Source organism: Ambystoma mexicanum, chromosome 1p, assembly GCF_040938575.1.
Source record: "Ambystoma mexicanum isolate Mex_15411 chromosome 1p, UKY_AmexF1_1, whole genome shotgun sequence".
NCBI lineage: Eukaryota > Metazoa > Chordata > Amphibia > Caudata > Ambystomatidae > Ambystoma > Ambystoma mexicanum.
In genome coordinates this window covers 1082795099-1082808451 of record NC_090921.1, presented here as the reverse complement: position 1 = coordinate 1082808451, position 13353 = coordinate 1082795099, and the positions used below count along the sequence as shown (strand labels likewise).

At 46.8% G+C, this 13353-nt stretch overlaps 1 protein-coding gene across 2 annotated transcripts in view; it reads left to right on the top strand.

The window, feature by feature from the left end:
* ISG20L2 (interferon stimulated exonuclease gene 20 like 2) overlaps positions 1 to 13353 on the top strand; it is a 57548-nt gene that overhangs the window by 31381 nt on the left and 12814 nt on the right. For both annotated transcript variants that reach the window (XM_069604648.1, XM_069604649.1), the window contains exon 2: positions 8924 to 9908. In XM_069604648.1, coding sequence (XP_069460749.1) covers positions 9054 to 9908 — 855 coding nt within the window. In that variant the 5' untranslated portion in view covers positions 8924 to 9053. The remainder of the gene's footprint in view (positions 1 to 8923; positions 9909 to 13353) is intronic.

Below are 13353 nucleotides of genomic sequence, written 5' to 3'. Positions count from 1 at the left end.
TTGTCAGCCACATCTACAATACGCACTGAATACTCCTCCTTGAAAGGGCAACATTTGTCAAAGCATCTTTTTTTTTTCATTAGACACTGCCTCCAATTCTCCATTGGGCAGTCTTTTACAAAATCCCCATCTGTAAAAGGCTTTGGTGACCTTTTTTTTTTCTTCCCGTTCATAAACACCTTGTTGCTTGATTTGCGGTGTTTTGAGCTCCTCCACTTTCTTTATTCTTGTTTTCCCCCTGAAAATTCTTATATTGAGGATGTTTCGTTTGTTTCACAATGGCAGCGGATATTGTATTCCTTGGGGGCTGCAATTCGCTCAAGACAAATAAGGCATGAGTACACATACAGGTTTGGACTGGATTGGAAAAAAAAAAAGCTCGGTCCACTCAACTTTAAACTGACGGTGGTTGATAGTCAATTTTACTTTTAAGCACTGGGCATTGGCAGGGATTTCTTTGGAGCACAAACCGTGATGCAATGCACACTGTCGTGTGCGCACAGACATTGAGTACAGACGGCAAAAGTCAAGGCTCAGTGATACTTCGGGCAAGGTAAGAACTCAACTCTTATGCTCCCATTCTGATGGTCGAAGTCTAGAGTATAAAAAAATGTGTACTTTTTGAAAAGAACAAGATCGGATCAAGAACATATCCTCTGGCATATCTTTTCATGCATGTATTGATGGATACTTGCTTCAAGAGTAGCAGGTTACGTAGTATATCAAACTTTATAATATATAGGTTAAGGTGTTGAATGCAGGGATTACATGGCTCTACTACAGTAGCCATTGACAATTTCTAAGTGGCAGAGCTGTGCCTTTACAAATCCCACTTTTTGAAACCAACATTGACCCAGAGCACAAAATGTAGAAACCTGTACAAGTGCACAGGTGGAAGCCCATACTTTCGAGAGAAGTCATTTTTGCAAAATTATAACTGCCATAAGATGTATGTAACCTGGAAAGTCAGTGCTCAATAGAGGCACTCTCGTTGCCTCTCATCCTTTTACCTTTTCCCCGATCGGCATTCTCCAGTGCATTGTATGAGGGCAGTAATGGGGATAGTGTGGAACAGCTCTAGCCATGCCATTCTGCATTAATGCTGCAAACTTACCTAGACTGTGTGAGTGTCTGCTGCAGCGATCTGGATGCCACTCAGTGTTTGCAGGGTGGAATTTATTCTGAGAGCAATATGGACTTTTACCAGGCACGTTCTCTTCCTCAATGAGCCACTTTCAGCTGGAAGGAACGGGAGTGAAATGTCACATACTTGAGGAAAACAATGGTTGCCCAGTGTACACAAATGGATTTGGGGAAATATTGGCCAGGATAGCCCGCTTAACACCCCTAAACACACTTGTGCCTAGAACATATGCATAAGCAGCCCAGATTTTACACTCCACACACTCCGTCACGGTCACTTGCAAAACTAAGCTTGTTGATGCAACAACAATTTTGCCAAAAAGATGGACTATGACTTGCCCACTTTTACATAGCAAGCAACCTGTCCCCTGTTTGAATTGGAGCTGCTGATGGCAGGCCCAAGACAGAAGGGGGGGGATCATCCGGCTGTGTAGGCCAGTAAGCCTGTTCTGCCATCATGTGCAGGCTCTTAATCCTTTTTAAATACAGGAGTCCAGATTCTCAAATATGAGTGCAAATATAACGAGTGCAGAGAATGTGCGCCTTACATTTGCGCTCCTAGACGAAATGCTGAAGTCACCTTATTCTCAACGATGACCTGAGCATTTCAGGGGTATGGAGGGCTGGACAATAGCACAAAGATGCACTGTCCAGCCCCCTTGCATACATTCTGGTCAGGAGCATGCACCTGAGCAGAATGTATGACTGGGTTGGTCGTACATTAGGGTTGGGAGCATTTCGGTAAAGGGTACGTCTCAGTGAAATGACAAAAAAACAGTGTTTCCATTCCTGTTTAGAGGGTCCATTTTGGGCATTGGAGACTGGCTAGGTCACATTAACAGCTTTTTTGCAACTCCAGAACTCCTTTTTGAACATTGAGATTTTTACTGCCTTTTCACCCCGTCTCGTCGCCCAGAGTGCTGCCTCTTACTGTCTTGCATATTCTGTGTTCTTTCTACAGGGGTGGGTTTTTGTAGTTTTTCTATTTAATTATTATTGCATATGGCGTGTTTAAAGTATACACATTTTATAGACCCTTGATTGGGCATTCTGTTATCCTTTGCCTTTTGTGGAAACCCGGGCCAACGAAAGCCATACTCTCAAAAGGGATGTAATTGTGATTCGGTACCAACCCGATCACATCCCTCTTGAGAGTATGGCTTTCGTTGGCCCAGGTTTCCACATAAGGCAAAGGAGGTACATCTCTTAACTATATACCTTTCTTTTTGTTTTAGCTTTGATTGGATGCACTCTTGGAGTGTGAGAGCTGAGCAGGCGCTTTAGCCTGTACTCATCCTTGTACTTGGCAGGACACCAGTCAATTTGTCACAATGGCTACAAGTCCCAGAATGCTAAGAAAAAAAACTGAATTTGAGGCACTTCTCTTGAATGACATGGGGTATGCATCATGTATGTATTTCTAAAGTATACACATCAAAACCCCCTATCATACATGTGGAAGATGTTCGGTCAGAAGGAGGGAGAACTGAAATGACGCTTTGACCTACATTGTAAAAGTAATAAATGTATTTGCAATAAGGCAATACTTTTGGCAAAACATTCAGGAGCTCCTCTCCAAAAATGCAACGGTTGGCGTGTTGGCCAATTAGAGCCTGCAGAGGCAGATGGTTCTATCACTGACTCCAGCCCCCAACCTCTCACTGACTCCAGCCCCCAACCTCTCAATCAGTTGTGTCTCTACCCAGCACACGTCTCCTGCAACTCATGAGTCTTCAGGAACAAGAAAAAGACCCCCAAACAAACACCATGCCCGTGACCCCCACCTCCCAGGCAAATGCCAAGCTTCATGTCCCCACCCTTCTGCCAAACGCTATGCCCCATTAGCCCTCCCAACCTCCCAACAGATGCCATGCCCATGACCTCCCACCAACCAAGCAAATTCCATGCGCCATGCCCCAAGCAAACGCCATGCCCCATGATCCTCCTACCCCGAGTAAACACCATGCCCGCCCCACATCCCAAACCAAATGATGTGCTCATAAACTCCTCTCATAGCCCCTGCAAAAGCCATGACCCCCCCAACTAAAGCCATGACCCCCCGCACTCCAACCGAACGCCATCCCGACACCCACTCCCTCACCCACCCAAACGAGAACGTACTTACTGGGGCGAGCAGGCAGGTGGGCGCGTCTCTTCACAAATGTGTACTGCGGCTGGCGTGGCAAGGTTGAAATGCCTTCTGGTAACAAGCCACGCCAGCGGCAATGCTGACCCTGTATTGGTCCAGCACACGCACTACGTGACTCGTAAGAGCTGCGTAGTGAGTGCACAGAGCCAATAGAGGGTCAATATTTTTCCTAGTCACAATGTCTTTCCTAATGAAGGGTGGCTGTTGTTGCTTTCGGGCTGCCCTCCTTTAGGAATGTCTTTTTAACCCTGGCGTGCCAGAAAACACAACATGCTGGGCCGCACTTGGGCTGTATGTTGTGCACCCGTGGTCTAGAGCAAGCCTATTGCTAAGAGTCCAATTCAGGCTCTTGTAACAATTGCCCTTTGCCTTCTTATGTCATTCCTAGAGTGGTTTGTCTGTAGGATGGGGCGAAGGGAGGGGGAAGTTTGGAAGCTTTAGAAAAATCAAAGCTGGCGAAACCGCCCCTCTGTGGACAGACACGCCGCTGTGCTACTACAACTCCACCGCTTCCTCGGTCTGCCTACGTTAAGCAGACCCTCCAATTTAATGCAGCAATATTCTGAACATTTTGCAGCATAAAAAAAGCACATTTTGGGGAACATTTTATTTATTGCAGCATTTTTGTGGCACATTTATTATTGACTGCACGGTGTAAGATTGACCGGTTGCGAAAAAGAGGCAGTGTGAGGCTACAGGAGAGCCAGGTTGACCTTATTTGGAGCTTTTGTATCAATTTAATAGGAAGAGTCCCAGATATCCCAGGCTTGATATAACGGTGTTTGTTTAACTCTACTTTTTTGGTTTAGTGTGTGTGCCTAACAGTATCGATCATTATCGGTTCTAATGGTGAAAATATTCCCCTTCCATGTTCTCCAAGCACCCACACACATCACTCCCCTTACACTCACAAATTCCCCATCATAACCTAAACTCTCAATCCTCTCGCTCTGGCAATCATGCGCCTACTCAACCTTGTAACTTCTGACACCCTCACTCCCGATTGAGCCCAATCTTCGATTTAGCTCCCAGTGTTTATCTGGAGGGCAACCCCCACCAGCTCTGGCCCATCTGTTTAGTCATGCATGTTCCCCTCCCAACCCACAGAGGCATTCCAAGCACCGTCTGGTTAATTGTTCTCCAGTGATACCCCAGCCCATCACTGCATATCTCCCTTTCCCCAATGCCAGGGTCCATTATAAGTCTGCAAGTTGAAAGCGGGATCCTCCCTCAATGACCCTTGTCTCAACAACTGGATCAGTATTTCTAATGTGATCACTTTGTCTATTTGGGGATCTTTGCTGATGACCTGCCTCCACTAGTGTTTGTTCTTGCCGCCTCCCCCAGATTTACTTCTCTGTTTCAACTTTCCGGTAACCAGTCCACAGATCTACTTTCTGTTCACTTGACTGCCATTGATCAGGCAGAAGGCTGTAAATTCCCAGCTCCCTTCTTCTGAGACATCCTCCAGCCAGACGGCTCTCTCATTTCCCCTCTTCTCTGCGGCTTCCCATGCTCCTCCAGGTCGATCTCTCGGTCCTCAGGGTTCAGAAATTGTTCTGCATCTCGTGGCGTGGGTATTATTTTTTGTTGTTCCTTAAATTTGAACCACAGGACCGAGGAAAACCCCCAACAGCATGGAATCTCCTTAGCCTGCCACTACTCTGTCGGGTTATGCATGACTCTCCTTTTAGCCAAAGTAGATGCTACCAGGTCCTGAAAGATCTACGATTTTGCATCCCTAAATCATATCTCCCGCATTCTTGCCGTCCTAATAACCTTCTCTTTACTCTGATAATGATGGAATTTTGGTGATCGTCAGGTGTCGGGTTTAGTTCTGTCTTGAAGGAGCAAAACACCTGATGCGTCCTATCCAGCGCTATTCCTCTCTCCCCCAGTGACTGCCAGTAATAGATGGGGAAAAGTTCCTGCACATTTGATTCTAGGTCAGCGTATGTGATCTGCCATGGGACACCTCTTAGCCGTATTTTCCTCCTATGGGATCTATTTTCCAAGTCCTTTTGCTTCGCCTCGTGAGTCTCGCACATGGCTTCCAGAGTCTCCATTCTTTTGGACACCTGAGATAGTTCGAAACCTTCAGCGCAGTTTACGTTCTCCAATTCATCCACTATGCCCCCATATTCATGCATCTGGTTGTCCAGGACCGAGAGTTTGTGGGAGATTTCAAGCACGTTATTCTGCATGCAGTTCTCTTGTTTTCCGCCACCCACTCTTGTAGGTCTGATTTTGTGGCCAAAAGCTCCGTCTCCTGGGTCCTCGATGGCGCTGTGCAATTGTCCCCACCTCCGCTATATCTGCTTCTCCTTCTCCTGTGCCTGCATCATGTTGACTGTACCTCCTGCCTTAGTTCCTTTTGAGTGTTTCGATATGGTGGTGAGGGGGAGCTAGCCCTTGGGTGCTCCACTCCATGCGGCCCAGTCCAGAGGCTCTGATGACCCCAGAGACTAGGTTCTGCTATGCTCCACGGGGGTTGCGTGTACCCTCACCTGTGTGCCTCGTCCAGCAGCCTGGATTGGCCTTGGGCATCGCCCTCATCGTCCACCTTTGCACAGGAGCTCTGCTGCAGCAAGGCTGCCCGTCCTGCCACTCACTGCACAGCTGTTCCACTAACATTCCTCCTGTGGCTGGACCATACGCTTGGTCCAGCCTCATCTGAGCCTCATCTGAGCTGCCACCGCCAGGAACTGAATCCCAAACCAGATCTACCCACGTCCAGTGCATGGAGACCATGCTGGAGCAACTCCTCGGCCACTGCACCTCCAAAGGATCGCTGGTGCACAGTGCTCAAGCAGCCATTTTGTCGTGCTGAGGTGGGGTGGCTCCTCTTTCTAGCATCTGTGTCTTGTCCACTGAAGTCCGCTCCGGTCCGTCAGCTGGGCGATACCCCGTTGCACCACTCCCGCCTGTCTCGGGAGGATGGTGCAGCAATTTGCTGTCTGGGGAACCAGCAGGAAGGGAATCGCCCTCCGGAGCTTGTGGATTAAATGTCTGCTGTGTTCGGTGTCCTGGCCATGCCCGCAGGTTACCTTATTCTTAAAGTTGGCCTGCACATTTCCACAGGGCTGAGCTGTAGCACAAATGATGCGCTGGTCAGCTGACCACATACATTAGTGTCGGCAGCACTTTCTCAACACTAATGTTGTACAGGTTCCCAGCGCATTTCACTGCTACAGGACCTTAAAGGGACTGTCAATTTAAAATGTGATCCCCAAAATAGAAAATTCTATTGCATTTGAGGAATGGAACTACTAGCGAGACAGCAGCTGTTTATACTGCTGCTGTTACACTTTAAAAAAAACAAAAAACAAACCATTGGATGGCAGGGTCAGGTAAGACCTTATTGGATTTTTGTAAGGTGCCTATATAGCAAATGGTGTTTCAAGGTGCCAAAAGACAAAAAGGGGGAGGGGGGTTGGGGGAACAAGGGAGAAAGATAACAATAACAGTCCTACTAGGCCTTGTGACATTCGGATCATGCAAGTTAGTGCGAGGGGGTGGGCGGAGTGCTGGGTTGCGTGAAATGCGAAGTGCTAGTGTGGGAAGGGCAGTTCAGGGCAAGAGGAGAGAGTGCATGTGAATAGGGAGGGTGAATGTGGGGGCAGCATGGGCTAGGCGAGTGCCAGGGATTGCAGTGGGTGAATGACCACATGTTGTGTGGAGAAGGGGGTGGACTGAGCCAGGAGTGTGGGGGGCGGGTGCCCTGTAGAACCCCAAGGGAAACCAAGCTGCCAGTCGCTGCGGCAGACCAGGCCGGAGCGTGGGGAGGGAAGAAAGAAGAGAAGAGGAAGGTCTTGAGCAGATTCCAGAACTTAAGGAGATCCGACTCAAGCCTGAGATGGGCAGGGAGACCATTCCAGAGGGAGGCTCCTGAGGAGGAGGGGGATCTAACTCCCCCGCCCCACACTCTCTGCTTAGAGAAGTGTCTGATCTGCAGAGAGTTGGAGCTAGAAGACTGAAGGGCACTAGCAGGGAGGTATGTAGGGATACAGAGTTGGATGTAGCAGGTCCCAGAAAGCCTTGTGGATGATGCAGAGGGTCTTGACCATGATCCTAGCAGCAACGGGGAGCCAGTGGAGGGCTTTTAGGGCTGGAGAAATGCGGTCCCTGGACTTGAGGCCAAGGATAAGTCTTGCAGTCCTATTCTGGATTAGTTGAAGGAGCAGAGGGAGGATACAGGATTTTGAAGTAGTCCAGCCTAGAGAGGAGCAGAGCTCTGGAGACATTAAGTTTCTGGGGGAAGGTGAGGAAAGGGAGCATGCCTCTGAGGAGGTGTAGCTGATAGTGGGCCTTCTTGGCAAGGTCTGCGATGTGAGGAGAGAGAGGAGTCCAAGATGACACCAAGGTTTTTTTATCTCACAAGAGTGTGAGTGGAGGGGACCCATAGAGGGTGGCCAGAGGAGAGGGAGCTGGGGTCCCAGTGAGAAGGATCTCCATCTTACTGGCATGAAGGCAGAGATCATTGGCAGCACACTATGCCTGAATAGCAGTCAGTCGGGGATGAGTGAGGAGGCATTGGAGGGAAGCTTGAAGGAGAGCTGCATGTCCTATCCATCACACAAAGTGAGGCGAGATCAGGTGGGTCAGAGGGGCAATGTAGATGTTTAAGAGCCATGGCGAGAGGATGGAGCCTTGAGGGGACACTGCAGGTGGAGGGTGAGATGGGTGAGAGAAAAGGGCCCAATTGAACCTGGGAAGGTCGGTCGGAGAGGAATGAGGCCAACCAGTCCAGTGCCAGGCCCGTGATGCCAAAGGTGTCGCAGAGCAGATTTGTCAGGGTGACATGATTGCCTGTGTTGAAGGCAGAGGAAAGATCCAGAAAGATGAGAACGGATGGGGAGTTGGAATCGAGATTTGAGAACAATCGCTGGGGTATGAGGAGCAGGTCACGAGATGCACACTCTATTTTGTCCATTTTGTGTGACCTGGATGCTTTAAATGTGTTTATACAGTATATTCTAATACTCCTTTTTACACCGGCCACCACCCAGAAATGTGCCTGTGTAGTCAAATGTAGCTTCTGCTGTCAGGCTAAGCAGGCTCTTCCGAATTTACAAGGAGGAAATAACTCCCAGCAATTTTGAATACTGTTTGCTATAACTATTCTACCGGTTACTTCACCATCTTCTGCTTTAAAAGCACTGATGTAGATCACATCTACTGGCAAATGACTTCTAGCCACTGTCAAGAAACCCCTTTGTGATTTTCTTTTATTTATTTCCATCACATCAGTGATAAATGCAGCTCCAGTGAGACGTCTTCTATGGATCTGGAAGGAATTGTTACTATCGGAAGATAGTTCAGTGCCAGTCATTTCAAGTTCACTTCACACAAATGTGACTTTTTTTCTTCCATTTTCCTTGAATGTGCGATATGTTTTTAAACCTTTGAGGGGGGGGGTGGGACTGTGTCCCCTGTTTGACAAACAGAAAACCGAGAAGTGTTAGGTGTGTCTGTTTTTTAACCCAACTATCCATGAATCACTTCACTCGAAAAATTGTTTAGTTGTACACTCCTAGGTTCTCCACGGATAAACCTCTTAAGAATAGGTAACTGATCTGTTCTATGCAGTGCGCTTGTAGGTCATTTACTCCTTTCTTTTCTCTCTTTCAGATGACTGGACCACGCAATCCATTCCCTATATTGCTTCCATTAATTTGAAGTATTTTAAAGAGCTTGGGGCTGCTTGCCACACAATTTACTTTTAAATAACTTATAGCTCATGTGTCTGCCTTAGCTAGTTATGTCAGGTTTGATGCTAAATTTGGATGCGAGCGGTAGCCATCCAACTAGTAAGTCTAGCCATGATCACTCCAACCTCAAGCATAAGCGATTTCTCAAAAGGCGAAGGTTTTTGGAAAAGAAAGGTTTATTGAAACAAAAACAGCTTCCTCAGCCTTCTCAGCAGCAGCCACCAGGCAGGTCGCATCATTCACAAGTTTCACAACTGAAAACACAACAGACTTCAGATTTCAGGGAGAGGAGTAAAAATACCGCGAACTCTGAGACTTCAACAAACCACTTGGTTAATAGGAACTTTGACAGGAATGCAAACTCTTATAAAGATGACAATTATTCCCATCTTTTACCCCAGCACAAAATGTTACCAAGAACAAACTATACTCCTCATTCAGTATATCGTGACCATCGGGCAGAGTCCCTCACTGTGACAGTGGATTCCAAAGCACATAACTCCCGAATGGCTTATTTTCCTTCCAGCAGCACAAAGGCGAGGGGACATGGATCTGCAAATCCTACCATGTCTCAGGCGAATAATGTTGCTCATAGAGTATACGGGTCCCATTCTGGTGGGAACAGAATCAACCTAATGAACGAGTACGAGAGTGGCCTCCCTCCAGTTACTGGAACAGAACTTCCATACAGATTTGTAGCTATCGATTGTGAGATGGTGGGGACAGGGCCAGGTGGCCGCCGCAGCGAATTGGCCCGCTGCACTGTCGTAAGCTACCACGGTGATGTGGTATACGATAAATACATTCAGCCACCGGATCCAATTACAGATTTTAGAACACGGTGGAGTGGGATCAGAAAGCAGCACATGAAGAACGCAACCCCTTTCAGAGCTGCACAGAAAGAGGTGAGGCTGAGTGCGAATTTGTGTTTTATGGGCTCCAAATTAATGCTTGTAATTCAACTATCAGTTTCTATGGCGGCTTGTAATACACTTTGGGGCATGAGCCTACTCGCACTGTTTATTTTCTTGCATTGGTTAGTTATATTTGCTGGTATTGGGTACTTGACTAATAATCTTGCATTTTTATTGAGCAGTTTTCCTTTTGTGTTAGTACGGAATTTGGAGAGAAGTTAACACAACCGTTTTCCAACCATGAAGACGCCGATTATTTATTTGCAGAATTGTTTGACGTTTACTTTTTGGCCAGATTTTAAAACGCCTATCGCCTAAACTTTCGTTTGGAGCTCAAACGAATCACTGAATTTGTCTGTGAATAATTTAAATACATTCCATTAAAAGGGCCCTGTGGGGGAGTGGCACCCATTACCCTTCTTTGCCTCCCCACTACGTTGTACAATAAGTGTCGATGCTGCTATCGGGGAGCAAGTATTCTGATAAATTGATTATTTTTTTTTTTATTTTTTTTTTTAAAGAGTGCGTTTGACCTCAGCTAGGACATCATTGCTAGTTTGTTTAATGCCTAGTTAGCATTTCCAGTATTGTGTATACCCACTTAGTACATCAACCCTCCCACCCCCAGGCAGTATGGAGGGAAGTTTGCTGTGGTTAATTGGTACAGTAGGGCTGGAGAAGTGTGGAAATGGGAAGGGTGGTGATGTCTGGTTGAGTGCTCTGAGGTGGCTGTTGGAGAAAGCGGTAATAGTGTATATTAATGGGGCGGTTGCTTTCAGTGTAGGGTGTTTCATTCACATTACATGTAGGTTGGCAGTAAGTGGACATTCCCGTAGGTAGGTAGGTAGGTAGGTAGGTAGGTATGGTGAGGTGCATGATCGCTGCAGAGTGTACGGATGTCTGTCAGTTGCTGGTGATTGGTGCATGTCTGGCCGAATTGGGACCTAACCGCATAGAAGGCTGTGCGCCGCTACAGGAAGGCATGGCTCGCTGTGTCAGATGGAATTCTGAGTGGGTGCATGATTTGTGTGACACGTGATGCATGGGACAAAGACTTTCTCACTTTGAGAGTTTAAAGTTACCAATTAACTCATTCACAAGTAAGTAAACTTTTTAACAATTGTTTTACTTTCAAGGCAAGGTGAACTGAATGAGAGGCCTCCCAATCGCAGGAAAACACCCCAAAACTACACAGGAATCACAAGAGACTTAAGGTAAGTAAATACCCAAGCCAGCACAGTAACTCGGCACAGATGATTTGGCAGCAGGAAGTCTTCAAGATCTGTAGCCAAAAACCCAGGCATTGCATTCCTTTTCCGGAGGACAGAAGACAGGACTTTGGATGGCCTTTTCCAGCAAGCATCAACACAGAAGGCTTCAGGCAAGTGTTTCGGACGCAGCTCTGTGGATTTGGCGCCTTTTCAGATTCTCGTTGTTTGCAAGGTTCAGCACTCTGGTGAGGGGACTTCTCAGACTCTATTCACATCTCTGGAGGTCCAGCAGGATGCTCACAAAGTTTCAGCAAGATTTGGAAGACCGTGCACCATAAAATGGCTCAAGGTTCCAGGGTATTGGGATATTGCAGCCCTGCAAGGTCACAGCATGATGTAGGATGGCTCAAATTTCAGGTCTTCTTGAGTCTAATGGATCTCACCAGGATCTGGGTCATCATTTTCAGAGTCCCCAGGTCGATTGAAAGGAAGGGTAACGGCAGGCTCTGGTTACACAGCAGGCTATCCGGTCGCTGGAAATAGTTTTCTTCATCATCCTCTTCGGTTTCGGTTCCAGTGGTCGACTACGTCTTCAGCTTCCAGGATCAGACTTTTATGCAGGAACCCAGCCAATCATGCAGAATTCAAACTTTGGGGAGTTGGGGGGAGAGTTGGCAGACTAGGACAGCCAGCCTCCCAGTTTGAACTGGATTCTCGCAGTCAGGTAAGGGTCGCAGAGTTTTGTGCTTTTCCTCTGCGTTTCCTCTGCCTTCAGACACAGTTAACACAAAGGATTTCCCCACACTGGATGTCAGGACAAGGAACAAGAAAGGGCAAGGAACGCTGAAAAGCTGAATAAAGAAGACTGGGGAAGGGCATTTTGGTAAAATGAGCCCCCACGGGTGCTTTTTCCAGGGCTGTGGAATCAGACCGTGGTAAAGGTGCACTGAATGATTTAAAAGGGCCACTGCCACCAGCCATTAAAGCTAAGCCTGTCCCTGTAACATAAATGTTACAATGTATCCCCTTTCTCGTTTTAACTGTATCTCCCCAGCACTCCACATAAGGTGGGGTGTGCTGGTTTCCCCTAATAAAATGTAAAAGGGATCTCCTTTCTACCTTTGGGAACTGTAGTGCTCACAAGATTAGCGAGAGAAAGTTAAAGGGGGAGCCCCAAGGGCAACCTAGCAAAAATAAGGTAGTATGTGCAAAAGTTGTCAAAGATGATCACATTAAAAAGGCACTATGGAGAGTCTTAAAAATGACACCCATAAAAAGAGTAAAAGATTTGTGCGTGTGGAAAAAGGTTCCCACTCACTGAGGTATAATGAAAAAGAATCCACCAGTAAATCCAAATGTTCTGGGGTTGACCCAGGTCAGGAAGATTTATCATTGCTATGAAAATCTTGCCTAACGGTCACACAGTATGATTGGTTATTTGTAGTTTTAGCCCCTCGCTGGTGCTTTGGCACAATAGATTGGGGCATACATATACCTGTGTGAAGACTAGAGTGCCACACAGGTTTGGTACATGCACATGTTTTTTGTTTATTAGAGGTGCATCTTTTTCACTTATTTTTGGCTCGTAGATAATGTAAAAGGGCCACTGTTAGAGGGAGCCACAAATCCTATTAGAGACATATGGGCATTTCCTGCAACAGACTGCACACAGAAATGCACCAGGACCAGAGGGTTTTGTGTTGGTGAGGGGCGGTGATGGGATGTCTCTCGTGGCAGCGGACCTTCAACAATTTGAGGTAGACATTTCGGTCCCTCAACCTGTGACTGAAAGTTGAAAGTATTTTAAACTCTACTATTTACCAATAAAAACGTACATTTTATTGGAATGCGTAGTGTTGGGGGACAGCAGTTTAGTGTCATGCTTCCTGTTTATTGGTAGAGCAATTAGTTGGGGTTGGATTGGAAACTGATAGATAATAGGAGCCCTAAGTGAGGAATCTGGCAATGTAAAGCAACTTTCTCTTGGTTCTTCATGATTTACAAAAGTCGTTGCCACATCTGCAGATAAACTTCTGAAGTGAGATGAGAGAGAGAGAGAGAGAGAGAGAGAGAGAGAGAGAGAGAGAGAGACAGACACCCCCCTTGCCCCCAAACTCTTGGGAACATATTGAGACCCTCTTTTCTTTTTGTAACACTGGAATATCTTGGCTACAACCTTCAAGGTCGTGTTTCATGCACATGTTAAAACACAACAGTTTGCAAAT